This window comes from Canis lupus, chromosome 10, assembly GCF_003254725.2.
Source record: "Canis lupus dingo isolate Sandy chromosome 10, ASM325472v2, whole genome shotgun sequence".
NCBI lineage: Eukaryota > Metazoa > Chordata > Mammalia > Carnivora > Canidae > Canis > Canis lupus.
In genome coordinates, this window is record NC_064252.1 from 7,061,303 (window position 1) to 7,085,304 (window position 24,002).

Here is a 24,002-nt window from a genome sequence, read left to right on the forward strand (position 1 = left end):
GCCAGTCCTTTTGGTCATAATGCCGTTCTCATACCTGCCCCCGACTTGGCAATTTCCTACTTACCTGCTAACCCTGGTTTACCTGGGCAGTTTGTCACTCCTTCCTGTGTGTCCTCAGCACTTTCTTTCTGCTTCCATTAAAGGACTTACCACATTGTACTGTAAATGATGATCATTATAAAAATAAGTTACTTGCTTTCAGGTCTGTAGACAAGGAGCTAGTCTGAGAGGCCATAAGGCACAAAGCGATTGCTTTATCTTTGTTTCCCCAGAGCTCAGTCAGCATCTGGATGGTGCTCTGTAAATGTTTGTCAGATGAGTAGCATAAGTGTCTCTTTCTCACCTGTTCACTTGTTTAAGTGGACATTGTTGAGTGAACATTGTTGAATTCAATTTTTCAGATTATGTGGGTAAAAGTTGGATGTTTGTGCAGGACTAGAAATACTATTTTATCATAGAGTATGGCTCATATCTGAGGATAAAATAAAAGAATGTAATTTTCCATACATAGGTTGTAGCTCAAATTGGACATTTTACTTGATACTTTGAAGAGATAAAATAATGAGAATTAATGTTTTTTTACATTTTAAAATATTTATTTATTTTTTACTTGAGAGAGAGTGAGCACAGTGGGAGGGACAGAGGGAGAGGGAGAGAGAACCTCAAGCAGATTCCCTGCTGAGTGCACAGCTCAGGGAGGGGCTCAGTGTCACAACCCTGAGATCATGACCTGAGCCAAAATTAAGAGTCAAATGCTCAACTGACTGAGCCACCCAGGCACCCCCATTTCTGACATTTTAACTAGTTGATGTCCGGTACTTTCTTAAGCCTGAAAAATCTTGAAAGATATACATATTGATATATATAATATATAAGTAAATAAACAAGTGTGTGTGTGTATTTTAATAGCATTTCTTTTAAGGATTATGTAACCCAAAGCTTGAAAGGCATTTATTTTATGATCCAGAACTGTGACTGTCAGTAAATATAAAATGAATATTGAGGAAGCACAAGTACTGGACCACTTTCTGATTTCCTTGTGTCACTTCCTGACTCAGTTCCACTTCACTTGGAGCCAGAGATTATTGGAACTCTTATGTGTTGAATTGTAGTTAAGTCAAAGTAAAAAAATTTTTAAAAATGAATTAAAGTAACATATAAAGTTGCCAATAGCAATCCAATTGAAGTCTGTAGTAAAGATCTAAAGAAAATTAAGTGAAATGATTAGTGTTTCCTTTGTCATTTTTCTAAATGAAGGTTTTATCTATAGTAGAAGTAGACATATAAAATACCTTTAATTGAGAGATGTGTAAAACAGGAATTAGCTGGAGTCTTTTCCCACTGTTGACCAAATAGGGCATGGTTAATGGGGGAGACCTTGTAGGGCTGGATGCCAGAAGGACCACATGGAGCAAAAAAAGAAGAGTTAGTCATGAGGCAGTGGACTGTGGGGAGAAGGGAATGGAAAACCGTTTTATAAATTAGCAAAATTTGGGTCCTGAGTCCGTATGTACATAACTAAGCCTTCTGATAACTCCTCTTACTGAAACAAACATTCATCAGAGGTTGTTATTAGGTATCTATTATGTGCTCTATGGAAATTTAAAGACATGATATTTGTATTCAGGGATTTATAATCTGTAGTTCAAAGCTTTACAGTAATTTTAATGTATTAACAATTTATAACAATTTAAAGCATCAACTTAATACACAATTTAAAAGCAGCAGCAGTTGACCTAAATACACGATTTCCCATAAAGCCACAACATTCAGAAAATACTAGAGAATTAGTATTAGTCACTTAACTGGTTTTTATAAAATATTTGAATTTTGGAGAGGAAGAGATTCTTTTGGCTTTCTTAATTTAAGTAAATAATAGAAATGTAATCATTATTATTTAAATTGATGCTAGCTAGATACTTGGCAGTTAAATTTTGTTTGATACATTAAGTTATATACAGCACCTATATATTTTCTAACAAATTATCTAGAAGGCCAGCCTGGATCACTGGGCTTGCTTTGTATAATTATACACTGTGTGTAATTGTTGAGCATGATAATTTTGTATCATGAACTTTGGAATCAGACACACTTGAATGGGAATCCAAGCTTTCATACCTAGTAATCATATGACTTTGGACAAAATAACCTCCCTCTCCTTTGATATCCTCATCTGTTTAATGAAGGCACTACATAATATGATTGCTATAAGAATTAAATGAGCTAAGCTATATCAAGCACCTATCACAGAATTGGGAACATAGTAGGAACTCAATAAATATTCTCCTGGCATTTACTATGTAAATGGTAAATTCCTTGGGAGGTTAAACTGTACACTCTAAAATTGTAATTACTGCAATAAGGAGAAGAGCCTTAATTTGAAAAAGGCTCAATCTGGGACATCTGACTGGCTCAATCAGTAAAGCATGTGACGCTTGAATCTTGGGGTTGTGAGGCTGAGCTTGACATTGGATGTAGAAATTACTTAAAAATCTTAAAAAAAAAAAAACACCAAAAAACCTCTCAATGTGTAAGTAATTCAGTACAAAACAATTTAAACTACTTTAAAAGTTTTTCTTTTTTTTTTTTTTCTTTTTTAAGATTTATTTATTTGAGAGAGAAAGAGCCCACAAGCATGAGCTGGGGGCGGGTGGGGGAGAGGAAGAAGCAGACTCCCAGCTGAGCAGGGAGCCCAACTCAGTGCTTGATCCCAGAACCCCTGGATTATGACCTGAGCCAAAGGCAGACACTTAACCAACTGAGCCACCCAGGCACCCCCAAAATTTTTCATTCTTAAAATTTACTTTAAAAAATATGCAAGCTTTTCTGTTTACGAGACTTCATGTTGAATTATATCAGTAAAGAAAGTCAACGTTTAGAGAATGCCTTGAACCTCTGAAAGGTCAGCAATCCAGCCATTCCAAAATGTAAATCTTTGTACTCCCTACAGGTCAGTGATTTCCACACATGGTCTTTTTCTGGTCGTAAAATCAATCTACTAATACAGTCTGAAATGTCCTTGCTTAATTATAGGGAAGTTAATGAACTCTTACCTCTTGTGCATCCCCAATACAGGCATGATAGTGAATCATTCAGATCTGTATTTCCTTAAACGGGCCTTTCCTGCAGTGTATTAAGCTGCAATAATTGATCACCTTAATTTATTGCATTTTATCCTGGCTAGCTTTCATCTGAAAACAACAAAAAAAAAGATGCAAGTTTGTTTTCCATACTTCACCTGAAAATGCGATCTAGTCCAAAATATGTTTGGCTTTCAAAAGCTATGAAAACTGATGGTTTGGTATTAAGCTTTTATTCTAAAATAATGCTGAGGATAATGTCCTTTCAGATGAAGATGTTGTAGTGAAAACTTAGAAAAGTGGATACAGCCTCTCTTTAGTGTCCAAAATGTTGTAAAAATGACTTTACTTTTAAATCCAAAACAATGAGGATTAACTGTACTGAGAGGACAGTTACCTTGTTTTATTCCAAAAGGTTTTATCATAATTCTACTCCCCTCTAAATTGCTATCTCTAGAATTCTAGGATGAGACGGTGATTTTCAGCTTAGAATGGAAGCAACCTAATTTCATACATGTCTGTGCTACTTAGTTTGCTTAAATTGTTGGTAATCTCATAATTTAAATGCAGAAAGACTAGGGAGTTACATTTTCCATGAGGCAGTAACCTGGAAGGGTACATTTGGTCCAGCCACCTAAGCATCCTTCCCCAGAACCTAACTTTTCTGGGCCACAGTGTCAAAAATACCATTTTTAGTTTAAGAAACTACATTTCTGGGGATTCCCAGGTGGCTCAGCGGTTTGGCACCTGCCTTCGGCCCAAGGTGGGATAGAGTCCCACGTCAGGCTCCCTGCGTGGAGCCTGCTTCTCCCTCTGCCTCTCTCTCTCTCTCTATCTCTCATGAATAAATAAAATCTTTATAAAAAAAAAAAAAAGAAGAAAGAAAAGAAACTACATTTCCATTCCCCAAATTTGCACAACCTTCCAAATCCTGCACATCCTTTAAAGGCAGTGCAGAGGGATCCCTGGGTGGCTCAGCGGTTTGGTGCCTGCCTTTGGCCCAGGGCGCGATCCTGGAGACCCGGGATCGAATCCCACGTCGGGCTCCCGGTGCATGGAGCCTGCTTCTCCCTCTGCCTGTGTCTCTGCACCCCCCCTCTCTCTGTGACTATCATAAATAAAAAATAAATAAATAAATAAAGGCAGTGCAGGACCAGTGCCCTCTAAAGCTGTCCCTGAAGATAATCCCAGTTGGCCCATGATCCGATTTCTTCTCTGAAAGTCCTTTAGCCTTTGTAGTCAATATTACCAAATCTAGAACATCTTCTTTTTTCATTACACATTTTATGATAATTGGCCAGTACAGTGCTGTACAAGCTGAGAAGGTCTTTTCATTTCTCCTTAAAACCTTTCATTGTCTTTGCAAGGGGGAATATGGCATCTATAATTAGTAACCATTTTGTAGTTGAGGATTCCAAAGAGATAGTTACTTTTCCAAGGTCACACTTCTAACTGCAACTAGTGTCTTGCTACTCTGTATTCCATCCCATATTTGCATTATGCTGGAGTCTGGTCTTCTGATCAAGCCTGCTAATTCTTCAAAAACCTTTTCTGATGAGAACGTGACATTTTAGATTCCACTTAGGAGAAACTTGGTTGCTAATTTACCCATATTCTAGAGGAGCTTTGTCATATAGATGAACTACATTTCTAATTTTAGATTTTCTTAATAATTACTTTAAAAAGTGAACAGAAACAGATGAAGAGGTGAGGTTAATTTTAATAATGTCTTTTCTGTAATCCAATGTCTAAAGTTTTATACCAGTCTAAATTTTTATATTTCAACATTAATGATTATCAGTGAGACATTTCACATCCTTTCTTTTTCTTGCTGCAATTTTGAAATCTTGTGTGTGCTTTACACTGACAGCACATCGCAGTTGGGTCTAGCCACATTGGAAGCACTCAGTGTGTCTAATAGCTACATATTGGGCAGCTCAGCTCTAAAGCTTTCTCCACAATGTGGTTGAAAACCAGCTTCTGCTTTCTGATAACAGATTAAATGGAAATACTCATTAGTTCCATACCAGATGACAGAAATGAGTGATTCATAACTAATTAAAATAATAGGCCTAGGCAGGGGAGAACATGGATACCATTCATTCTTGTGAGGCTTTTATTGTTGGTTTGTTTTGCCTCGTAAATCATAATTCAAACAGGGAACCATACAAAGAGAAACTCTTATTTCTTGAGGTGTAGGATGTTTAGCATTTCATTTATTTAATTAGTTATTTGTATGATTTTTCCAGAATGCAAGTCTGATGGTATATCTTCTTTATTCGGAATTGTTCAGTTCTTCACTCGGGTTTCCTGAAGTTGCCCAGTGAAAAGAGTCACTTAGGTACTTAATTAAAATCCTCCATTCCAGGTCCTGCCAGACTAACAAGATAAAAATAGCCAACCGAAGAGACTGGACATGGGTACTTTTAATAAGCATCCCAGGTGGTTTTTATCATCAAACCAGTTTGGAAAACTGATCTTGGATATAAAATCTTACTCCTTAATGTTTTAACATGGGGCTGCCCTAGGCCCATAACTAGACCTCGTAGCCATCCAGGGTTGGGTTGCAGCAGCAGAGAAGCCCTTGGTATAACTCTCCTTGTTCTCTCCCTCCTCCTGCATGTGCATATGCTGTTCTTTCAGCCCAGAGTTACCTTCCCCCCACCACCCCCACCCTCCCACCACCTGTATATATCAACACACTGCCAGGTCAACCTCAGGATCACCTCCTTGGTACTCACCCCTTTGCCCAACCATGGGAACTTCCTCTGCGCACTTCCATTGCTCTTTGACATTCATACCTTAAGGTCCTACAGGTCACTGGCTCTCACTGTCTGCATTGCCTGTCTTCTCACTGAGCATGAGGCTCATGGCTTTCAGCCTATTATTTATAGCCCCGAGTAAGGAGCCTGCCACAAGGAGATAGTCAGTGAATAGCTTTGTAATGAAAGCCTGCAGATGCTAGTAATAACAGCATCTTCTCCTGGTGGTTTACAGATGGCCGCATGCTTTTCATTTCTACTCATTTAATCCTCATCGGTCCAGTGAGGTGGGACTATTATTTCACAAGGTGATATTTGAGAGGTTAAGTGACTTGCCCCATGTACGATGATTTTTTTTTAAGATCTATTTATTTGAGAGAGAGAGAGAGGGAGTGTGCAAACTGATTCCTCACTGACATGGAGCCCGACCCGGGGCTTCAATCCCAGGACCAGGAGCCAGGATCATGACTGAAGCCAAAATCAAGAGTGGGATGCTTAACTGACTGAGCCACACAGCACCCCTCCCATGATTTGTAATAGATAACACCGTAACTCCAGTCTAGATCCATATTGATGTCACCTAATTTCTGAGTGTAAGAGAAGCATAGATCTTGGATTTGGATTTCTCATGGAAAGGAGAAATGGTCTTTGTTTACTTTTGTGGATTTTTCTTTTTTGCTCCAAATTTCTAACCTAAAAAAACATTTCACCAAAGTTTGCACCCGATAGTTAATCAGCAGCTGCAAGGTTGTGTAAACATTGATGGAACCAGTTAGAGGATCATTGGGTTCTTCTCTGAGACCTTCCATTGGCTCTCACCTGTTATTTGGGAAAACACTTTATATCCATTGGTTAAAGGTACTGATAAATTCTAACAGAATGTATACCTTTTTTATTGTCATAAGGAACAATCTGACCAAACAAGACTATGAAATAATTGAGATGATTTGGGATGACTTAGAAATGTTGTTGCATTTCTACTTGCTGGATGATCATGAGTGTCACACTCAATCTATCAGTTTTATGCACTAGTCCTAGTTATTTAGCAACATATTAGAGAAGCAACCCAGTCTCATGAACTTAATCTTTCCCTGAAATATGCATCATCAGTCTGTGGTCTCCCACAAATTTATTTCAAGAATTAGGACTTCCCTTTATCAGAGCAATAGGAAGAAACGACTCCATTTCCTCCTTTCCTAGGCAATTCTGCTTTATTTAGTATTAGTCAGCAGATTTCTATAGCTTAGAGTAACTGTTTCAGTTTTGTTTAACAAAATAATTGATTAGTTTGAAAGCACACTTCTTGCATATTATTGTTGGATTGTTCGTGTTGATTCCTTCTGTGGTGTCACTCTGGTAGAACAGAGATGAAATAGTTAAGTCAGTTTTTTTGTTTATTTTTTTTTAAAGTCAGTTTTTAAAAAGCCAATTTTAGCCCTGTTAAAATGGTCGTTATTATTATTTAGTAGGTCCTGACCTTAATTTAAGATAATGACTGCTTAGAGCCTCCCCAGAGATGGCATTTTTCTGCCTAAAAGATACTGTGCTTTTTATGCAGTTGTTTGGGAGTCATGGTAATGAGCCCCTCCTAATGTTCTGTTAGGTAAATCTTTTCTATACCATTAGAGATTGTAACACAGCAATGATGCTCGCCAGTTAGTAAATTTACTAATCTCTGGCTTATAAACAAATTCAGGATGAAGTAAAAATACTGAAGCAAGAGCCATCATGAAGACATCATTTTAAAGTGCTTGCCCTTACGTTGTCAAATTTGATTAACTACTAAAAAGTAGTAGGCATGGAAATATGAAGAGCTATTTTGTTATTACGATTATGATCATTCTTGGAAATGTCTCCACAACCAGAATTTCGTGGAATTATGATGCAGCAGTATATCTTCCTTCATATAACAGCTGTAAGTCACAGATCATTTAACTCACTCACTGAAAGCATATACAGTTCACTGTTTTTTAGTGTGTTCACAGTTTTGTAACCATCACCACAGCCGCTTCTAGAACATTTTCATCATCCCATAAAGAAACCCGGCACCCCTTAGCGATTCCCTCCCATTTCCCCCAACTCCTCCAGCCCTAGTAACAACTCATCTGCTTTCTATGGATGAGTCTCTTCCAGGCATCTCATAATGTAATCAGTTTCCCTTTGTGACTAGTATCATTCACTACAAGGTTGTATTTACATGGTTCATCCATGTGGTAGCATGATTCAGTACTTCATTCCTTTTTATGACTAACCTTCTATGGCTAGACCACATCTTGTTTATCTGTTCAACATTGATGGACGACACGTAGCTTGTTCCACTTTTCAACCATCACAAATAATGCTGCTATAAACATCTGTATAGAAATTGTTGTGTTCTCATTTTTCTTGGGTATGTACCTGGGTAGGAGTGGACTTGCTAAGTCTATGTTAACTCTACGTTTAACCTTTTGAGGAACTCCTAGATTGCCTTCCAAAGTAGCTGCACCATTTTGCATTCCCACCAGCAGCAAACGAGGGTTCCAGTTTCTCCACATCCTTGACAGTACTTGTTATTATTTGTCTTTTTTATTGTAACCATCCAAGCAGGTGTGAAGGGGTGTCTCATTTCTTTTGATTTCCCTCTTTCTGAATGCTGATGATGTTGAGCCACTTTTCATCTGCTGTTGGCCATTTGCAGATCTTTTTTGGAAAAAAATGTCTATTTAGATTCCCCATTTTATTTTTTTTAAGATTTTATTTATTTATTCATGAGAGACAGAGAGAGAGAGAGAGAGGCAGAGACACAGATAGGGGAGAAGCAGGCTCCATGCAGGACCGAACACAGGTGCTATACTGCTGAGCCACCCAGGAGTCCCCTAGATTCCCCATTTTAAAGATCAGATTGTGTTTTTATTACCAAGTCACAAGAGTTCTTTATATATTCTAGATACAAGTTCCTCATTAGGTACATAATTTGCAAATATTTCTCCCATTCTGTGGGTTGTCTTTCCACTTTCTTGGTAGTTATAGCTGTATATCTTGTAATGTACTTATCCTTCAGGGCATTATGTCTTCCAAGCTCTTCCACTATCAGCTCCTCTTTCCATAGCTTCCTGGTACCTTTCTTCATTACAGCGCTGAGCAATAATGTATTGATACTATCAATTTAGGATTTGTATTTCCTACCAGAAGGACTTGTATACTGTAAATCTTCATAACTCCTGCCTGACACAAAATAGGAGCTCAATAATGGCTTGGTTAATCAAATTAAAATGAAGCTTGAGTCTCCAAAAAATGATCCAGATCAATACTAATACATGAAAGCTAATAGAAAGAGTCCTGAAAGGATGTCTTTAAAGAAGATGGGTGGGAAGCTGTAATCCCTTTTACAGAAATAAGACTGATACTTTTTCTAGAAATCACTCCTTAATGTGATGCTTTCATCAGTTCCAGCCCTAACGGATTCTTTGGAACCTGGGATGACAGTGGTGCTGTGTCCTGTAACCCCCTGTGGTCCCATTGCAAGGATGGATATGGTGTGGGGCACAGTGCATCACAGGCTTCTTTGACCTTTTCTGAGCAGTGGACCAAAATTTATATGACTATTTATTTCACTCATTTATTTAAAAATATTTTAAATTTTCCAGTGCTGCATAAGGTTAGATCACATCTAGTGAGGTCATATTGACAAAGCTATACCATGAGTGGGGAAGTGAGCTCCCCTAACATTGTGCTGCCTTGTGGCTCTGATGTAGTATAAGGAACCCAAAGGTTTTCTCTTCCTAATAAAACATGCCTTATGATAGTACTTTTATATTGATTTTTTTTCTTTATGATCTTTTTGTGTGTGTGTGTGATCTTTTCCTCATTTGTCCCCAGCTTGTCTAAATTAAAGAGGGAATCAAATGAATTCTTCAGTTTTTGGAACATGTTTTATTTTCTCACCATAATACCCTACATTCTGTCCCTTCATATTTTCCTTCTTGAAAATGCTGCTGTCCTATTTTGATGGGAAAATTACAGATAATATGAAGGAACAGTTACTCCCTGCAAAAAGATGAGACTTTTAACTGTTTAAATATGGTCTTTAAAATTCCCTAGCTCTTGATTTTAAAGACTGAAGAGAGTGAGCAAGCAGAAATCAAATGAGACTGAAGAAGGAAGCCTACAGAATTTTTGTGTAATTCTATTGAGATCTGTACTCTCGGCCACTTTTATTTCTTATTTGGCACTAAAGCCACTTAAAAGAAGGGGGGTAAAAACCCTTAGTTGACAGCCTAAGACCATTGATTTATTTTCTCTTAGCACAGCAAGATGTGCTAAAATTACTAAATCTTAAAAGACTTACTGAGATTTCTGAATGAGAATACCCACACCCCAGATTTCTTTTCTCTTCACAAAACAAAAATAGTTCTGTATTTTTGAGGGAAAGAGTTTGGCAGACACGGTGATTATAATACTGTATTGAAAAACACTTACTTTGACTAAAAACCAGATGCTGTTCGTGGTAGTTAAAAGCCTGTAATAATGTTTTCACTTTGGTGATCACCACATTTCTATGAGATTAATAATAGAGTCCCCCAGTCTAGAGATGGAGAAACCAAGAGAGGACACTTAAGAAACGCTTACTGCCCTTTTCCAGGGTTTCCCAAAGCAGTGTTGCCTGGAACATGACCTTATCGAGGGCCTCATGTCATAGTTATTGTGTCTTTTTTGCCACGATAAAGTATTTAATTGAGTTCTTTCTTTGTAAAATGTGGATGCTACTTGTACCTGCCTCAATAGGGTATAGAATAGTGTTTGATTACTGCTAGCCTTGATTAAATTGAGCAAGTTTCCTGACTCCCAATTCAGAAAGTGACCACCCTGCTCTTAACGAGCTTGATTAAACATGGCCAAATGTATGCATACATATCATGAGCTTGGTCTTTCTCTGCTGAACAAGAATAATAGGAATTGAGGGGATGTTATTTGGACATCGATTTCTCTCTTTTTTTTTTTTTTTAAGATTTTTATTTTGGAGGCACCTGGGTAGCTCAGCGGTTGAACATCTGCCTTTGGCTTAGGGCATGATCCCAGGGTCCTAGGATCGAGTCCCGCATCAGGCTCCCTTGGGGAGTCTGCTTCTCCTTCTGCCTATGTCTCTGTCTCTCTCTCTCTTTGGGTCTCTCATGAATAAATAAATGAAATCTTAAAAAAAAAAAAGATTTTTAGTTTTAAGTAATCTCTACACCCAGCATGGGGCTCAAACTCACAACCCTGAGATCAAGAGTTGCACGCTCCACTGACTGAGCCAGCGAGGCGCCCCTGCACTTTGATTTTTATTAACTCTACTCAATTAGATTCAGCCCTCATTTTTAGGACCTGTGCACTGACTCTGGGAAAGATGAAATAAAGTTTTCCAGGATGAGTATGCTTGTCTGGAGGTTAGCCCTGGGTCTCAGACAAAAACAAGTCAGTAATTGTTGCTGTATCTCATTTTCCAAAACACACAGGTTTCATTGTTATAGTCATTTACAGATAGTTTTGCGTGACACCGCTCTGCTTTTGTGTTCTTTTCCAAATCAGTAAAAGACTAACCTTCACCTTCCTAATGTATTAAAATCATCAAAGGATTCTTTGCAGGATTATGTGTGTCAATAGAGCTGTTAGTTTGAACGATGTGTAAAAAGTGAAGGCCAGTGAAGAGCCTTTGATGTTGTGAATAGAATAATAAAGTAGAATCTGAGGATTCCACTTATGAATGAATTATTTGGTTATAGAAATAAGTTATTTTTAGGCTCGGCATCCCTATAAACCCAGAAGCTACGTGTTTTACAAACTAGAAATTTATGCACTAAATAAAAATTACCAGATGTCAGTGTCTGTGTTTGCCAACTAGCAAATATGCTGTGGTTTAGAAGTTTGGAAGAAATGATGCTCTCATCTTTGCCATTTAAACTCAAAAGGTACAGTTGAGGTAAAGTGCTATTGAAAAAAATTACAATGTGTGCAGCTCCCCAAAGATGTCACATGTTATGTAAATTATCTTAAAGGCTTTGCCCTCCTCACTCCCTGCATGTTTGTGGATTGCAAATGTAACCCATGTTTCTATTCCAATTTATAACATTCCTTCCTGGGATTTGTCTCATTCTTTTAAAGGGTCAGCAGATTATGTAAACGGATCTGGACCTTAGGAGTCTCATAAAGGTCCAATACAGAGCTAATTATTACTTTTTATCTTGCACATCCTGCACACCTCAGTAATTTTCACAAAATCATCAAATGGATTCTCTTCTTTCCTTAGAAATTCGAGCTCAGCTAGTAGAACAGCAAAAATGCCTGGAACAGCAAACAGAGATGAGAGTTCAGCTTCTCCAGGACCTGCAGGATTTCTTCCGGAAAAAAGCTGAAATTGAGACGGAATACTCTCGGAACCTAGAGAAGTTAGCAGAAAGGTTCATGGCAAAAACAAGAAGCACTAAGGATCATCAACAGTACAAGTAAGAGACACTTGACTCAAATTCATGTTTCCAAGGTGATAGCCTACCTTCTAACTACCCTTCTTGGTTTTAGAATTTTCCATCTTTGAGAAGCTGTGATTGGCATATCCCCATAGGTAAAAGCAACTGTCTGCATTTATAATTTATGAGCATCAGTGTATCACATTTTAAAAGTATTCTCTTGACATTTTTCCTTTCCATAAATATATATTTGTGGATAGCTTTATATATAAGAAGAAAAGGTGTGTGTTTTAAAATCCCTAATTACAGAAAAGTGGGAGTTGGTCTCTACCACCAGGTAGATATATCAGTGGGCACATTTAAAATGGCTGCTTCTTCAAGCAAAGACCTCAGGATTTCTGTAGTGATTTTGGATGAAAATAAGCAATAAGGGTTGCTTATGTTTAGCCCCCACCCCTCAAGTTTAGCTGTGGTCACTGCAGTTGAGATTGACTTAAAACGAGGATCTTTAGTAAAATGCTTCTGACCAATTGTAGTTAAACCTTGAATTTAAAAAAATTAATTGTACTTCATTTGTTCAAAAAATACAGATTTTCTGATAATGAAATTTACTTTGTAATTTAGATCCTAGAGACAGAGACAAGTAGGCAGACAACTTTCATAGAGTAAAGTATACAAGTACTGTGACAGAGTGAGTGCAGGATGCCATAGACAGACCCAATGGAAATCCATTTTATAATGGAGATGGGGAAAGGAAGAAGTGATAATGTAAGCGAAGACATGAAGGACTAGTTGACAAGTTGAGGGGATCAGAGCAGGATGTTCCAGACAAGGGGAACATCCTGGATTGGGGGTAGAAGGGAAGAGGTGTAGGGCAGTTTTGCAGAACAGAAGTAGTTGGATGGGAGCGGGTAGTGAAGGGGGGTCATCTGGGTGGCTACCTCTAGACTTTGTCCTGAGGTCATGAGAAGCCTTTGGAGAGTTTTAATTAGAAGTGACCAGCTCAGACCTTCAACTTAGAACGATGATGACGACCATCGATAGGATTGTGGACTTGAAGAAGCTGTAGTGGAGGGAGGGAGAACATGTAGGGGGCTCTCACAGTAATGGCGTGAACCAGCACCACTGCAGCCAGAAAGAGACTTGTCTAGGAGATATTTAGAAGGCAATGCAGTCTTTCTTTTCTGGAAATAAACTAGACTAGGTAATCTGAAAAGTATTTCTGCTATAAAACTCTCAGAGATGCCGATTAAAATGTAATAGACATCATTTTAAATGTGTAACTGAACTCATAGGAAAGTAAGGGAAATTTCCAGGGGCCAAAAAATAAAAAGAAAGAGGGAACTGAAAACTCGAGTGGACATTCATATCCACCCTTTAGTCCCATATGAGGCAGATGATGAGGCCTGTGCAGGGTAGAGAGGTGGGCCTAAAGGCTTCCTACCACCAACCCTATCACACTACATCCCACCCTAAAACTGAAACCAGAACAACTACTATCTCTGTGTTGGTAAAACAGAAAACTGCCAACCCCCTTGCAACAATGAGGAGTCCTGTCTACTCAGGCTGAGCTGCAGGCTGGAGAAGGGCTGCACGGAAGCCCATCTTTGTCTTCACCGTTGGCTTTGCTGTTTTGTTTTATACCCCTCTATGGCCTCGGATCCTGTGTAAAAAAGTAGGATGAGCAGTACCCCTCGGGTACTTTTGCAGAAGCAAATGCAGAACAGCTCTAGATAGGGAATACTTTTTCTTTCAATGCCTCACCTCTTGTGTTGGTCCAGCCCAAAAATAAATCTTGGCAGTGGTTCCCAAGGTGGACACATGTCAAATGTACTTGACAGAGACTAGAGCTGGAAAGGAGATTGGAGCCAGTACTGTATTATAGTGACTGTGCCTTTTTAAAAGTGATTACAAGTAAGAAGACAGCCCATTTATCCATTCGGTATATACTTTTCGAATGTTTTCGGTGCACTTGGAAATCCATTGTGAACTGAAAACTGGTATGGGCCCATGCACTAGTCTGATCCCTTAGGGATTCAGCTGCCCTTTTCTTTTTCCTGCTTTGTTGACGTGTTTTGTCCAGAGGTAAACTGTTCAGAATTTTCTTTGATTTGGGTAAGTTTTTCAAATATGGAAATGAAGGTAATATGGTAATATGTCCTTTCTACAGAAAGGACAAACCAAGAGTAAGAAGCAAATCAAAGACACGCTTTATGAAAGAGCCAGACCTGGTTTGAATCCGGGCTTTGCTGCTTGGTTTCAGCCAAGTTGCTTGGCCTTCCTGAAACTTGGTCTCCTAACTTATAAAATGACATTTTGTGACCATTAAATGAGAAACACTATGAAGCCCTTGATGTGATTGATAGCTGGCATGGGTCATGCATTCATTGTTTCTTCTCTCCACCAAACAAAGGTTAAATCTTGGGCACAGTACTCAGCTTTGAGATGCTCTTTATGTAGAACAGTCCTCAGCTTAGGGTTGCCACTGACAGAAGACGGAAGCTTAGATCAGCCTTCCTGGACTCAAAGACTCTGATACTAGCTTTGGTCTTAATAGCAAATCAGCATGCCTCGCTAAGCTTCTCTCACTGATAAAGGGGATACAAAGAATTTTTGCCTTAAATTGTAGTGGTCGGATTATGTAGAGTTGCTGTGTGTAAAGTCTTCAGACCAGCCTCTAGATAAAAATAGCTAACTTTGTAGAGCACTTCCTGTGGATCTAAGGCATTATAGAAAGTGGTAGGAAATATATATCAACGGAAATAATCATCATAATCTTATGAGTACTGTTATTTTACCCACTCTCCAAATGAAGTTACAGAGGCAGAGAGAAGTTTGGATAATTGGGCCAAGGTCACACAGCTAGCAAGTATAGTTCTGGGATTTGGACTTGGACAGTATAGCTCCATATTCTGTGCTCTTATGTAGTATTTCTTACAGTAGGTGCTCAGTACCTGATAGCTGCTATTATTGTTGTTGGTGGTATTCTTATCACTTACTAAGGCAATAATATGTGTTTATTCAGGGAGTGAAATCACATTTATTTAATGTTTACCATGGGCAGGGCACTCAGGATACAAAGACGTAGGAAATGTTGTTAAAGTAGGAAAGGTTGTCCAAGAATGTATGGGTTACTTCAGTGTAAAGGATAGACATAGAAGTTAATATGATAAGGTGACACGGATCTCTTGGGCTGACCAGATAGAGAATGTCAGTGGAAGGGCTGCCAGGGAACCAGTGCCCCTTGCTTGATGGCTCTGAGGGAAAAAAAAAATTAGGTTCTCTAGGTTGGTGGTGTAATCCTGGGGGCTTTTCTAGTGTGTGCCAGCGCGAGGACCCAAGAACAGAGGACTGTCCCCCTGCACTTGTTCCTGCTTCTGCTTCCATCCTCTACTTCCTCTTTCTTCTACAGAGGGTTTTGACTTAATTCAGTGTCAGATCCTGAATCTGAGGAACTTACAGGCAGAAAGAGCTGAATGAATGATTTCTTCCCTGATTTAATTAATATTCAGAGTCATAGATGATTATGAATAGTAAGATACCATGTCTGATACAAATGGCTCTAGTGTCCTGAGTTAGGATAAGCATTCTTGTGCCTTTTTGTCATTTTTCAGTTAGTTAGACTTTTAAAAACAAAAAAAAGCATTGTACTTTTTTTTCTTTCTTTTTTTTTTTTTTTTAAGCAGTAGCATCCCAGTTAACTTGCTGTTTTTGAGGTTTAAAGATTTTTTATGAGTCCCCTTTTGTGGCTTATATTCACTTTTAGCTTTATTACCTGTAATAAACAAGGTAGGAGCACCTGGCTGGCTCAGTTGGGGGAGCATGAGACTCGTGATCTTGGAGTCATGAGTTTGAGCTCCACGTTGGGTGTGGAGCCTACTTTAAAAAATAAAATAAAATCAAAATATCAGAGTAAAACAAAGGATAGTTACAAACATTAAAGTGTTTAATGACGAGTCACGAGCCACTACACTCCTTGGTTCTATTCATGAGCCTTCAGATAGTGTTGTAGAGTTGTGATTCCCAGTAACACTTTTTGGGACGCTGGGGTTTATGTATCAGGGGATTAATAAATAATCCTCGAATGTACGTTCCATGGAAAGCATACCTAAGCCAAATCTCTTTTCCAGCAGCAGACTGGACATTCAAAGCAGACTTTGTGTGCAGTGGCAACCACAGTCTGTCTGAGAGACAGTAGTCAATAGGTTTTTGTGTAAATAGAAACTACTTTCTTCAATGGGGTGATTAAAGCTGAAAGCCTGGCTGATTACTGTGTATATTAGGGTCCCATGGCCCTTGTCAGGAGTGGGGGGTTTTGACTGGTGTCCATGGTCCAGGTTTCTCCCCCCAAGTTTAGGGAATTGCTGGCTTTCGGCCATCACAGCCTGGAAGGCCATCCTCCTGGCTGGGGAGTAGCCCGCTATGAGCAAGACCAGCAACAATACCCATCTGTTGTGGCTCCTTGTTTGCTCTGGTGGCTTCCCTCAGCTGCTTGGGGCAGCTTTGAAATTGATGGTAATTCTGTTTTTCTTCCCTTCTCAGGAAAGACCAGAACTTGTTGTCTCCAGTGAACTGCTGGTATTTGCTTCTGAACCAAGTGAGAAGAGAAAGCAAAGACCACGCAACTTTGAGTGACATCTATCTGAACAATGTGATCATGCGGTTCATGCAGATAAGTGAGGATTCTACTCGGATGTTTAAAAAGGTACATCCCCGCCCCACCCCCCCCAACCCCAATCCTGGTGCAGTGTGTCTTCTCGGGAAGACACAGCGAAGGCCAGCGCCTTCACTACTTATTTGTACTCTGTAGGTTTTGGCTAAGAGAAGGAAAATTCTTTTGAAAACTCAAGACACAAAACCATAAGCATGAGCGGGCATGCCTACAGAGTTGTAAATCGCTGAATCTGTGACCTGAAGACAATGCAAGCAAAATTGTGAAATGAGATGGACCTGCAGATTGCACCCCTGTCCTTAGGAATATGTTGCCTACACTTAGGAAGAAAATCAAACAGGAGAGGAAAAGCCTTTAAGTTCTGTGTTTTGGGCTCACACATGATCAGACATTTGTGAAGGACAAGGCAACCGGATGTGCTGCTCTCTGGGGAAAATGTTAGCATGGTTCATTTTTTTTTTTTCCTTTGTTCTCACCAGACTAGCAGCGGAGGTGGTGAGAGGATGACATGAAGAAAATCCCACAGAGCATAGAAAATTCAGTCTCTTACATGCCAGAGAGCTTCCTCCTTTCCAAATCCACTTTAAAAAGTAGGGGCTGGGCTTTTAAGCCTTCTTATCATTGTTAAGCACTCTCAGCCAGCTCTCAGTAATTTTATTTTTGTTAAGAACGGGAACAGAATCGGACCATATCCTGGGTAGGGAATGCAGCTACTTGCCCAATAAGACTCGCTTTCACTTTATGTTTATGGGACAAGGGCTCTCCCCACCACTCCTCAGTTTTGTGCTTAGTGGTGTGGGGTGTCTATACCAGTATCTGTACTCTATTCAGTAAGTAAGCATTAGTTTCAGAAAGTAGGGGGGAAAAACCCCACCTTGTAGGTAAATGACATATTTATGTTTCAAAGGGGCCCTTGAAAACAAAGATGTAGTGTTCAGCGGGCCAGCTGGAAAATCTCTTAGCTATGTTTGATGTGTCCACAGTAGGTTCCATTTCTTTCTTTCTTTTTTTTTTTTTTTTTTAAGATTTTTATTTATTTATTCATGAGAGACACAGAGAGAGAGGCAGAGACACAGGCAGAGGGAGAAGCAGGCTCCATGCAGGGAGCCCGATGCGGGACTCGATCCTGGATCTCCAGGATCCCGCCCTGGGCTGAAGGTGGTGCTAAACCGCTGAGCCACCAGGGCTGTCCACTAGGTTCTGTTTCTGACCCAGAACTGGAATTCAGCAAACTCCAGGTCCTCCTTTGCTCTGTGAAATAGGAAAAAAGTAATAACAAATGTTCCAAACAAAGGAGGCCCTTAAATTTGGAAGAACATATTAAGAAGAGTACAGGTAGAGAATTGCCCAATGTATCTTAGGAAATAGAAATTTGAAAAACAGTTTAGATGGAACCATGAAAGTGATTTTCTCAGATGTCAGCCTGTTCAGCCAAGGCCTCATTTAGTTCACTGGGGTTTTTTGAGCATATTCTATGAGCAGGAGATGGTGTCAGGTCTTGGAAAGTCTACATAGAGGAAGAAAAAACAGTCCTTGTGCTCAAGAAGGTCACATTCCAAATTTGGATGGCACTGTATGATGCTTCTAGTTGTGCGAAGGCTGGCATCTGTTCAGCCAGGGCATCTGGAGCCAGCACCTTGTCAAATCCATTTTTTTTTAATCTGTTCAACAGAACATCTTTAAAATGCCTGAGGAAGCAGAGTTAAAAGACACGTCCCTGCCTGCATGGAGCTCATTATAGTAATTAACAGTTATCATGCTAAAGGGACACACAGCCCGCTGTGGGAACTCAAAGCTGAAGATCGTAACCTTCCTGGGGGGAGGAAGGGTCAGGAAATTCTTCACGGAAGAGGGAATCCTTGGAGTGAGACTTGCAGGAGAAGGAGGTGGTCATCAAGCAGACAAAGACACTGTTCCAGGGAAAGCAGTAATACAACATGTTCAGGAAAGAGTTTGCTGTCACTGGGCCAGGGTCACGTGGGAGTTGAGTGAAGGGATGTGAGGCTAGAAAGGATGGTGGCTATAGAAAGGGGCCCTGTATGTCTTGCTAAGTAAGATGTAGGTATTTATATTTTGTGAGTCAAAGTCCAGGGCTTGATAAAGGTGATAGAAACCTGGGGCTGAGAGTTTGGATTTGAGTGACAACTCTTCTGCTTACTTGCTTTGCAGTCTTGGGAGATGATTCAAGAGAGTGCTCTCCACTGTTGAAAGGAGTGGGTGAGGCAGGATGGGGCAGAGGGGAAGAAGCTGAACCTCTGGTGGCTCTGGAGCTAGGGTGGTCCTTTGGAGTTGTGTCATATCCAGGCAAACAGGCCTCGCCTCTGTTTTGCAGTCATTGGATTTGAGCTGCCCTGGGGGAGGGGCTCAGTAATCCTAGGGTGAAGCAGCTCCTCTTGGTGGAGGGTAATTCCCAAGAGTAGTTCTCAGAGAGGCATCAGCTGCATCAGCAGCCAGCAACCAATATTCCCAGTTGTTAGGGGAATAAGATCTTGGCTCTTGAAGAGAATCTGGAGGATGTGCAGTAAACACACAAACGTGTGTATAGGCACTCACACACACATACCCCACGCCTGCTTCTTTGCTACCTAGAAATTCTTTTCTTTCCAGATTTCCTGGGACTCGCAAGAATTATGATTCTTGGAATGCTGTTTATAGGGGACCCCTGGCTGCTTTGGCATTTAGTGGGGTGAACAGTCTTCTAACCATTAGTGACCAGCTGGCAGGTTAACGGTCATTACGGTTCCGGGTGTCGAATACTACCTTTCTGAAGCAAACGCAGCACACTCCACATCCCACTTTTCTGTGTATAGTCTTGCTGGAAAAAAGAAAGGACAAGAGGCAGAGGGCAAAAGGGAGAGATTAAAGCTTATTGAGAAGCCAGATCAGCTCACTAGGACACATTTGTCATCTAAAAGAACAGGAAGCTAAACCCATACCTATCAAGTCCAGAGAACTTTAGGTCCCTTTAGATTAAAAAGCAAGACTAGTCTTTTATGCCACCACCACCCCCCCCTTTTTTTTTTTTTTGGCTTTTTTGATTACCAAATGTTTCTCTTCGGTCCAGCTCTTCTTCCATTATTGTGATTCCAGAAGTGCATTTTCCATCAGAATGAAAAGAAATCATCAGAGCTAGTCTGAAGTGACCTTAGAACTATTATGGGGTCCTTAGCACAATGCCTGTCTTTCTTGGGAAAGGATTTTGAGACTTCCTCATTTTTCAGAAATATCCCCATGTCTGTATGGAGATCCAGGTAGATGCTGGGGGTTTGACAGTTTCAGCCTCGTACGCAGCTGTATTGTATTCCATTTAGTCAGCGGTAGAAAATCCTTTTACCCAGGATGCCTGGGTGGCTCAGTGGTTGAGCATCTGCCTTTGGCTCAGGATCCCCGGGATCCTGGGATCAAGTCCCACATCGGGCTCCCTGCAGGGAGCCTACTTCTCCCTCAGCCCATTTCTCTGCCCCTCTCTGTGTCTTGTGAATAAAAACATAAAACCTTTTTTAAAAAAACAACCAAACTGTTCTTTCACATAAAGAGTTTGAAGCAGATAATTCTAGGAATGTTTTTGTGCCCAAATAGACATAATAATTGGAAAGACACATAAAAATACATAATTCCACACATAGGTGTAGGGAACAGCCTTAAAGCTTAAATTTTAATCACATCAGAACTAGTTAGAGTTTTCATCAGGTAGAAAAAGTAAAAAGTGTTTTAGAAGACAACAATACCCAATTATTCAAATACTGATTATTTCAGATTTAGGCCTTTAGAACTGTAAATGAATCCTGTTGGTCAGAATAATGTAGTGGTTCATCTTTTAGGCTCTGAAATCAGATATTTTACGTTACGAATCTTGGCCTTTTCACTATTACTATCTGTGTGGATTTTGGAGTATTTGTAAATCTCTTAGGCCTTAGTTTCTTTAGTATCTATAAAGTAGATACAGTAACCTACTTCAGATAATTATATGGAGGATTCATGAGTCATCCATGAAAAGCCATTTAGCCCAGTGTCTGGACTTGAGAAGTCCTAGGTAATTTTTAGCTATTATCTTTATTATCGTCTGTATTCTAAACCCTTACTCTGTAGCATTACACTAAATGTTTCCTCAAGTCATTATACTAAATGTGCCCTCATTCTAAGGAGAATATATGCTGCAGCTGTGATAACCACAGCCGGATCATTACGCAGCGTTGGTCTATCACTTACTATGAAGTTGTTCCAAACCATATTTGTAAGCACACTCTGAGAAATGTCCTCCCAAGGTGCTTGCTTGTAGCCCAATTAAAATTTTGGTTCTCACATTTCATCACTTAGTGGGAAATCAGGTAATAACCCAATGAATATCCATGTTGGTCAACACACCCTCCACCCCACTCTGAAGTCCCCCCACAGCTATTTCACATACAGAGTCTTAATTTTGAGGCTTCACGGATTTCTTCATTCATTCAACAATAAGAGTTACTCAGTTCCAGACCCTCTGTTAGATATGGACAGGGCAGGACTCTGTTTTTACTCTCTTAACTTCTGCTTTGCCTTTTTAGAAGAAGGTCGGGAATTGGAGCCTCCTTCTATACTTGGGTTTGTTTCATTATCAGCCCTTGTTTCTTTCCCAAAGAACAAGAGGTGGTGAGGTGTTTCTTGCCCTGTTCTCCAGCCCTGCCTCCCAAAGTGATGAGATTTTGTGGTCTTCTTTCCATTACTCATGCTGAAAAAGAGTGTCCTGCATCTGGTTTGGTGCTGCAGCCAGAAAATGTGCAGATCATATGCTACACATAAAAACGTAATTAATGTCAGCAGTCATAATTGCAGGAAAGAACACAACCAGCTTGCAGTAATCACTTTATTTAAGCACCTTATCATATGATCTTATTTCCCAATTTTGAGACTGTTAATAGGAATATGTAGTTTAGAGGGAGCACAGTAAAATGGTAGCTGTTGAATATGCTAAATTCTCTTTGTGTGTTTTAAATTATCTTCAAGTCTATCATTTCCCCCATAGATTGTTTCAAAGTATTAATGTTTTTGTCTTCCTTGGTTTGCATAAATATGCGTACAAGTTTATTTCTTCCCCAATCATAATGGCATCTCTACACTACCACTTACCGAATTTTAACAACTATGCACCAAGCACTGTGCTCTGCGTTTTTCACACATTCACTTACGTGTGCTGCCCATAAACAGGTTTTATCACCTACGTTTCAGAGAGGAGGAAATTAAAGATTCAAAGATATAAGTTGTAGAGATAAGCTAGTGGGTATATATTTTGTCTTTACCCATACGTCTTAGTTCACAGTTACTGTGACTTCGTTGGTATTTTTCCATGGTAACGGGAGATGTTATTCCATGCATAGGTAAGACACTTCTTAGAATTGGGACACTATGGTCTTGGCCCTATTTATTTCTTATGAAGATCCTGAAGAATGACAATTTTGGGTGAGGCAGCCAAATCTGTCCATCATCCAGTAATAGGCAGGTATTCAAAGCAGCAGAGACCTGTCACAGGTCACTAAGAATGACTCCACTTGGGGATCCCCAGGTGGCTCAGCAGTTTAGTGCCTGCCTTTGGCCCATGGCATGATCCTGGAGTCCCAGGATCGAGTCCTGCATCAGGCTCCCGGCATGGAGCCTGCTGCTTCTCCCTCTGCCTGTGTCTCTGCCTCTCTCTGTCTCTATCATGAATAAATAAGTAAAATCTTTAAAAGAAAAAAGAATGACTCCACTTTGGCACAGATACTATAGGTTATCAGATTCAGACTCACAGAAGTTAAATTAACCTACTTTGGGTATTGCTGATTGTGTTGTGTGGCCCAATCTGAAAGGAAGGAGAGATTATTAATAAAATTTGGAAATTCACAGTCATTTTTTATTTTGATCAAGGCCAATCATATTCTACTTAAATACCCCAGTATGAAAAGAAAGAAAACCAAAACATTCCCTAGGAGGAAAAATGTTGTTTCAATTAGATCATTGAAAACATTCAGAGTCTTTAATGTAAGTTGATAAAAGATACCAGTCTACAACAGATCTCTAACACTCTAACTTTGTTTTAAAGAAAACTTGCATGAGTTAAAAAAAAAAAAAAAAAACCCTGAAAACTGGCAATCTGTATATGAGTCTCTTTTTTAATATAAAAATATATATTCATTGTAAAAATGTAGAAAACATTAAAAGTGGAAATAATTCTCCATATTAATATGACCTGTGGTTAGTACCTTGGGCTATATCTTTTCAGTATTGATATATATAAACATATTTGTGTAGTAAACAAACATACATATGTATGTATTTTACAAAATTGAGGTCTCGTTGCATATAGCTTGGGAACTTGTCCTTTTCATACAAAATTTGTTAGCATTTCCCATGTCTGGAAATAATCTTTTAAACTGGGATGCTTCATGTCTACATAGTGTTTCACTATCTGCATGGCTATGTTCTTTTGCTGTTTTTGCTCACTTTCCTGTTGTTTCATTCATCTATGGTGTTTTGTTTTTTTTCTTATGCTGTATTTCTTGAAGTAGAATTATTAGGTCAAAGAGTAGTATTGGAATGTCATGCTTTGGATAAAATTTTTATCTTTTGCCTTTTTGGAGAAAGGTGGTAATGGCTGTGATTTACCAAAGAGTAATCCATTCCCTGAAAAATTGCCTATTTTCTTAGCAAAGAGCTAGCACATGTAATTTAGGACACTTATGCAACAGTAGTAAATAATATAACAAGAGGAACTTTTTTCAGAGCATTTCAGTGTGGTGTAGCAGAATAATTAAATGCTATGCTGGTAGCATTGGGGGACAGCTTCATTATTGATGAGACCTGGATAAATAAGTGAGAATAGTTCAAGCAGACATGACTATCTGCTTCTCTTGAGTCTTATTGACTCTATGGCTAGCTCATTTTTCTGAAAATAAGTCAAAACTAAACTCTGATACCTTATAGTGATATAATTTTCTGAAATATTATAGAAGATGTTTTTAATTTGTATTTATAAGTTGCTTATCAGTGTGGCTAGAACAGAGTACTTAAAAATTAGCAGTTGTCTGTGTTCCTGCTCGAGCATTGACATCAT

At 39.4% G+C, this 24,002-nt stretch overlaps 1 protein-coding gene across 3 annotated transcripts in view; it reads left to right on the forward strand.

The window, feature by feature from the left end:
• The window catches only part of SRGAP1 (SLIT-ROBO Rho GTPase activating protein 1), a 276,854-nt gene that overhangs the window by 123,282 nt on the left and 129,570 nt on the right, over nucleotides 1–24,002 (forward strand). For 2 of the 3 annotated variants that reach the window (XM_025476748.3, XM_025476749.3), the window contains exons 2-3: nucleotides 12,108–12,303; nucleotides 16,807–16,969. In XM_025476748.3, coding sequence (XP_025332533.1) covers nucleotides 12,108–12,303; nucleotides 16,807–16,969 — 359 coding nt within the window. Of the gene's footprint in view, nucleotides 1–12,107; nucleotides 12,304–16,806; nucleotides 16,970–24,002 lie in introns of those variants that run through there. The other variant, XM_049115729.1, reaches the window with a different exon arrangement.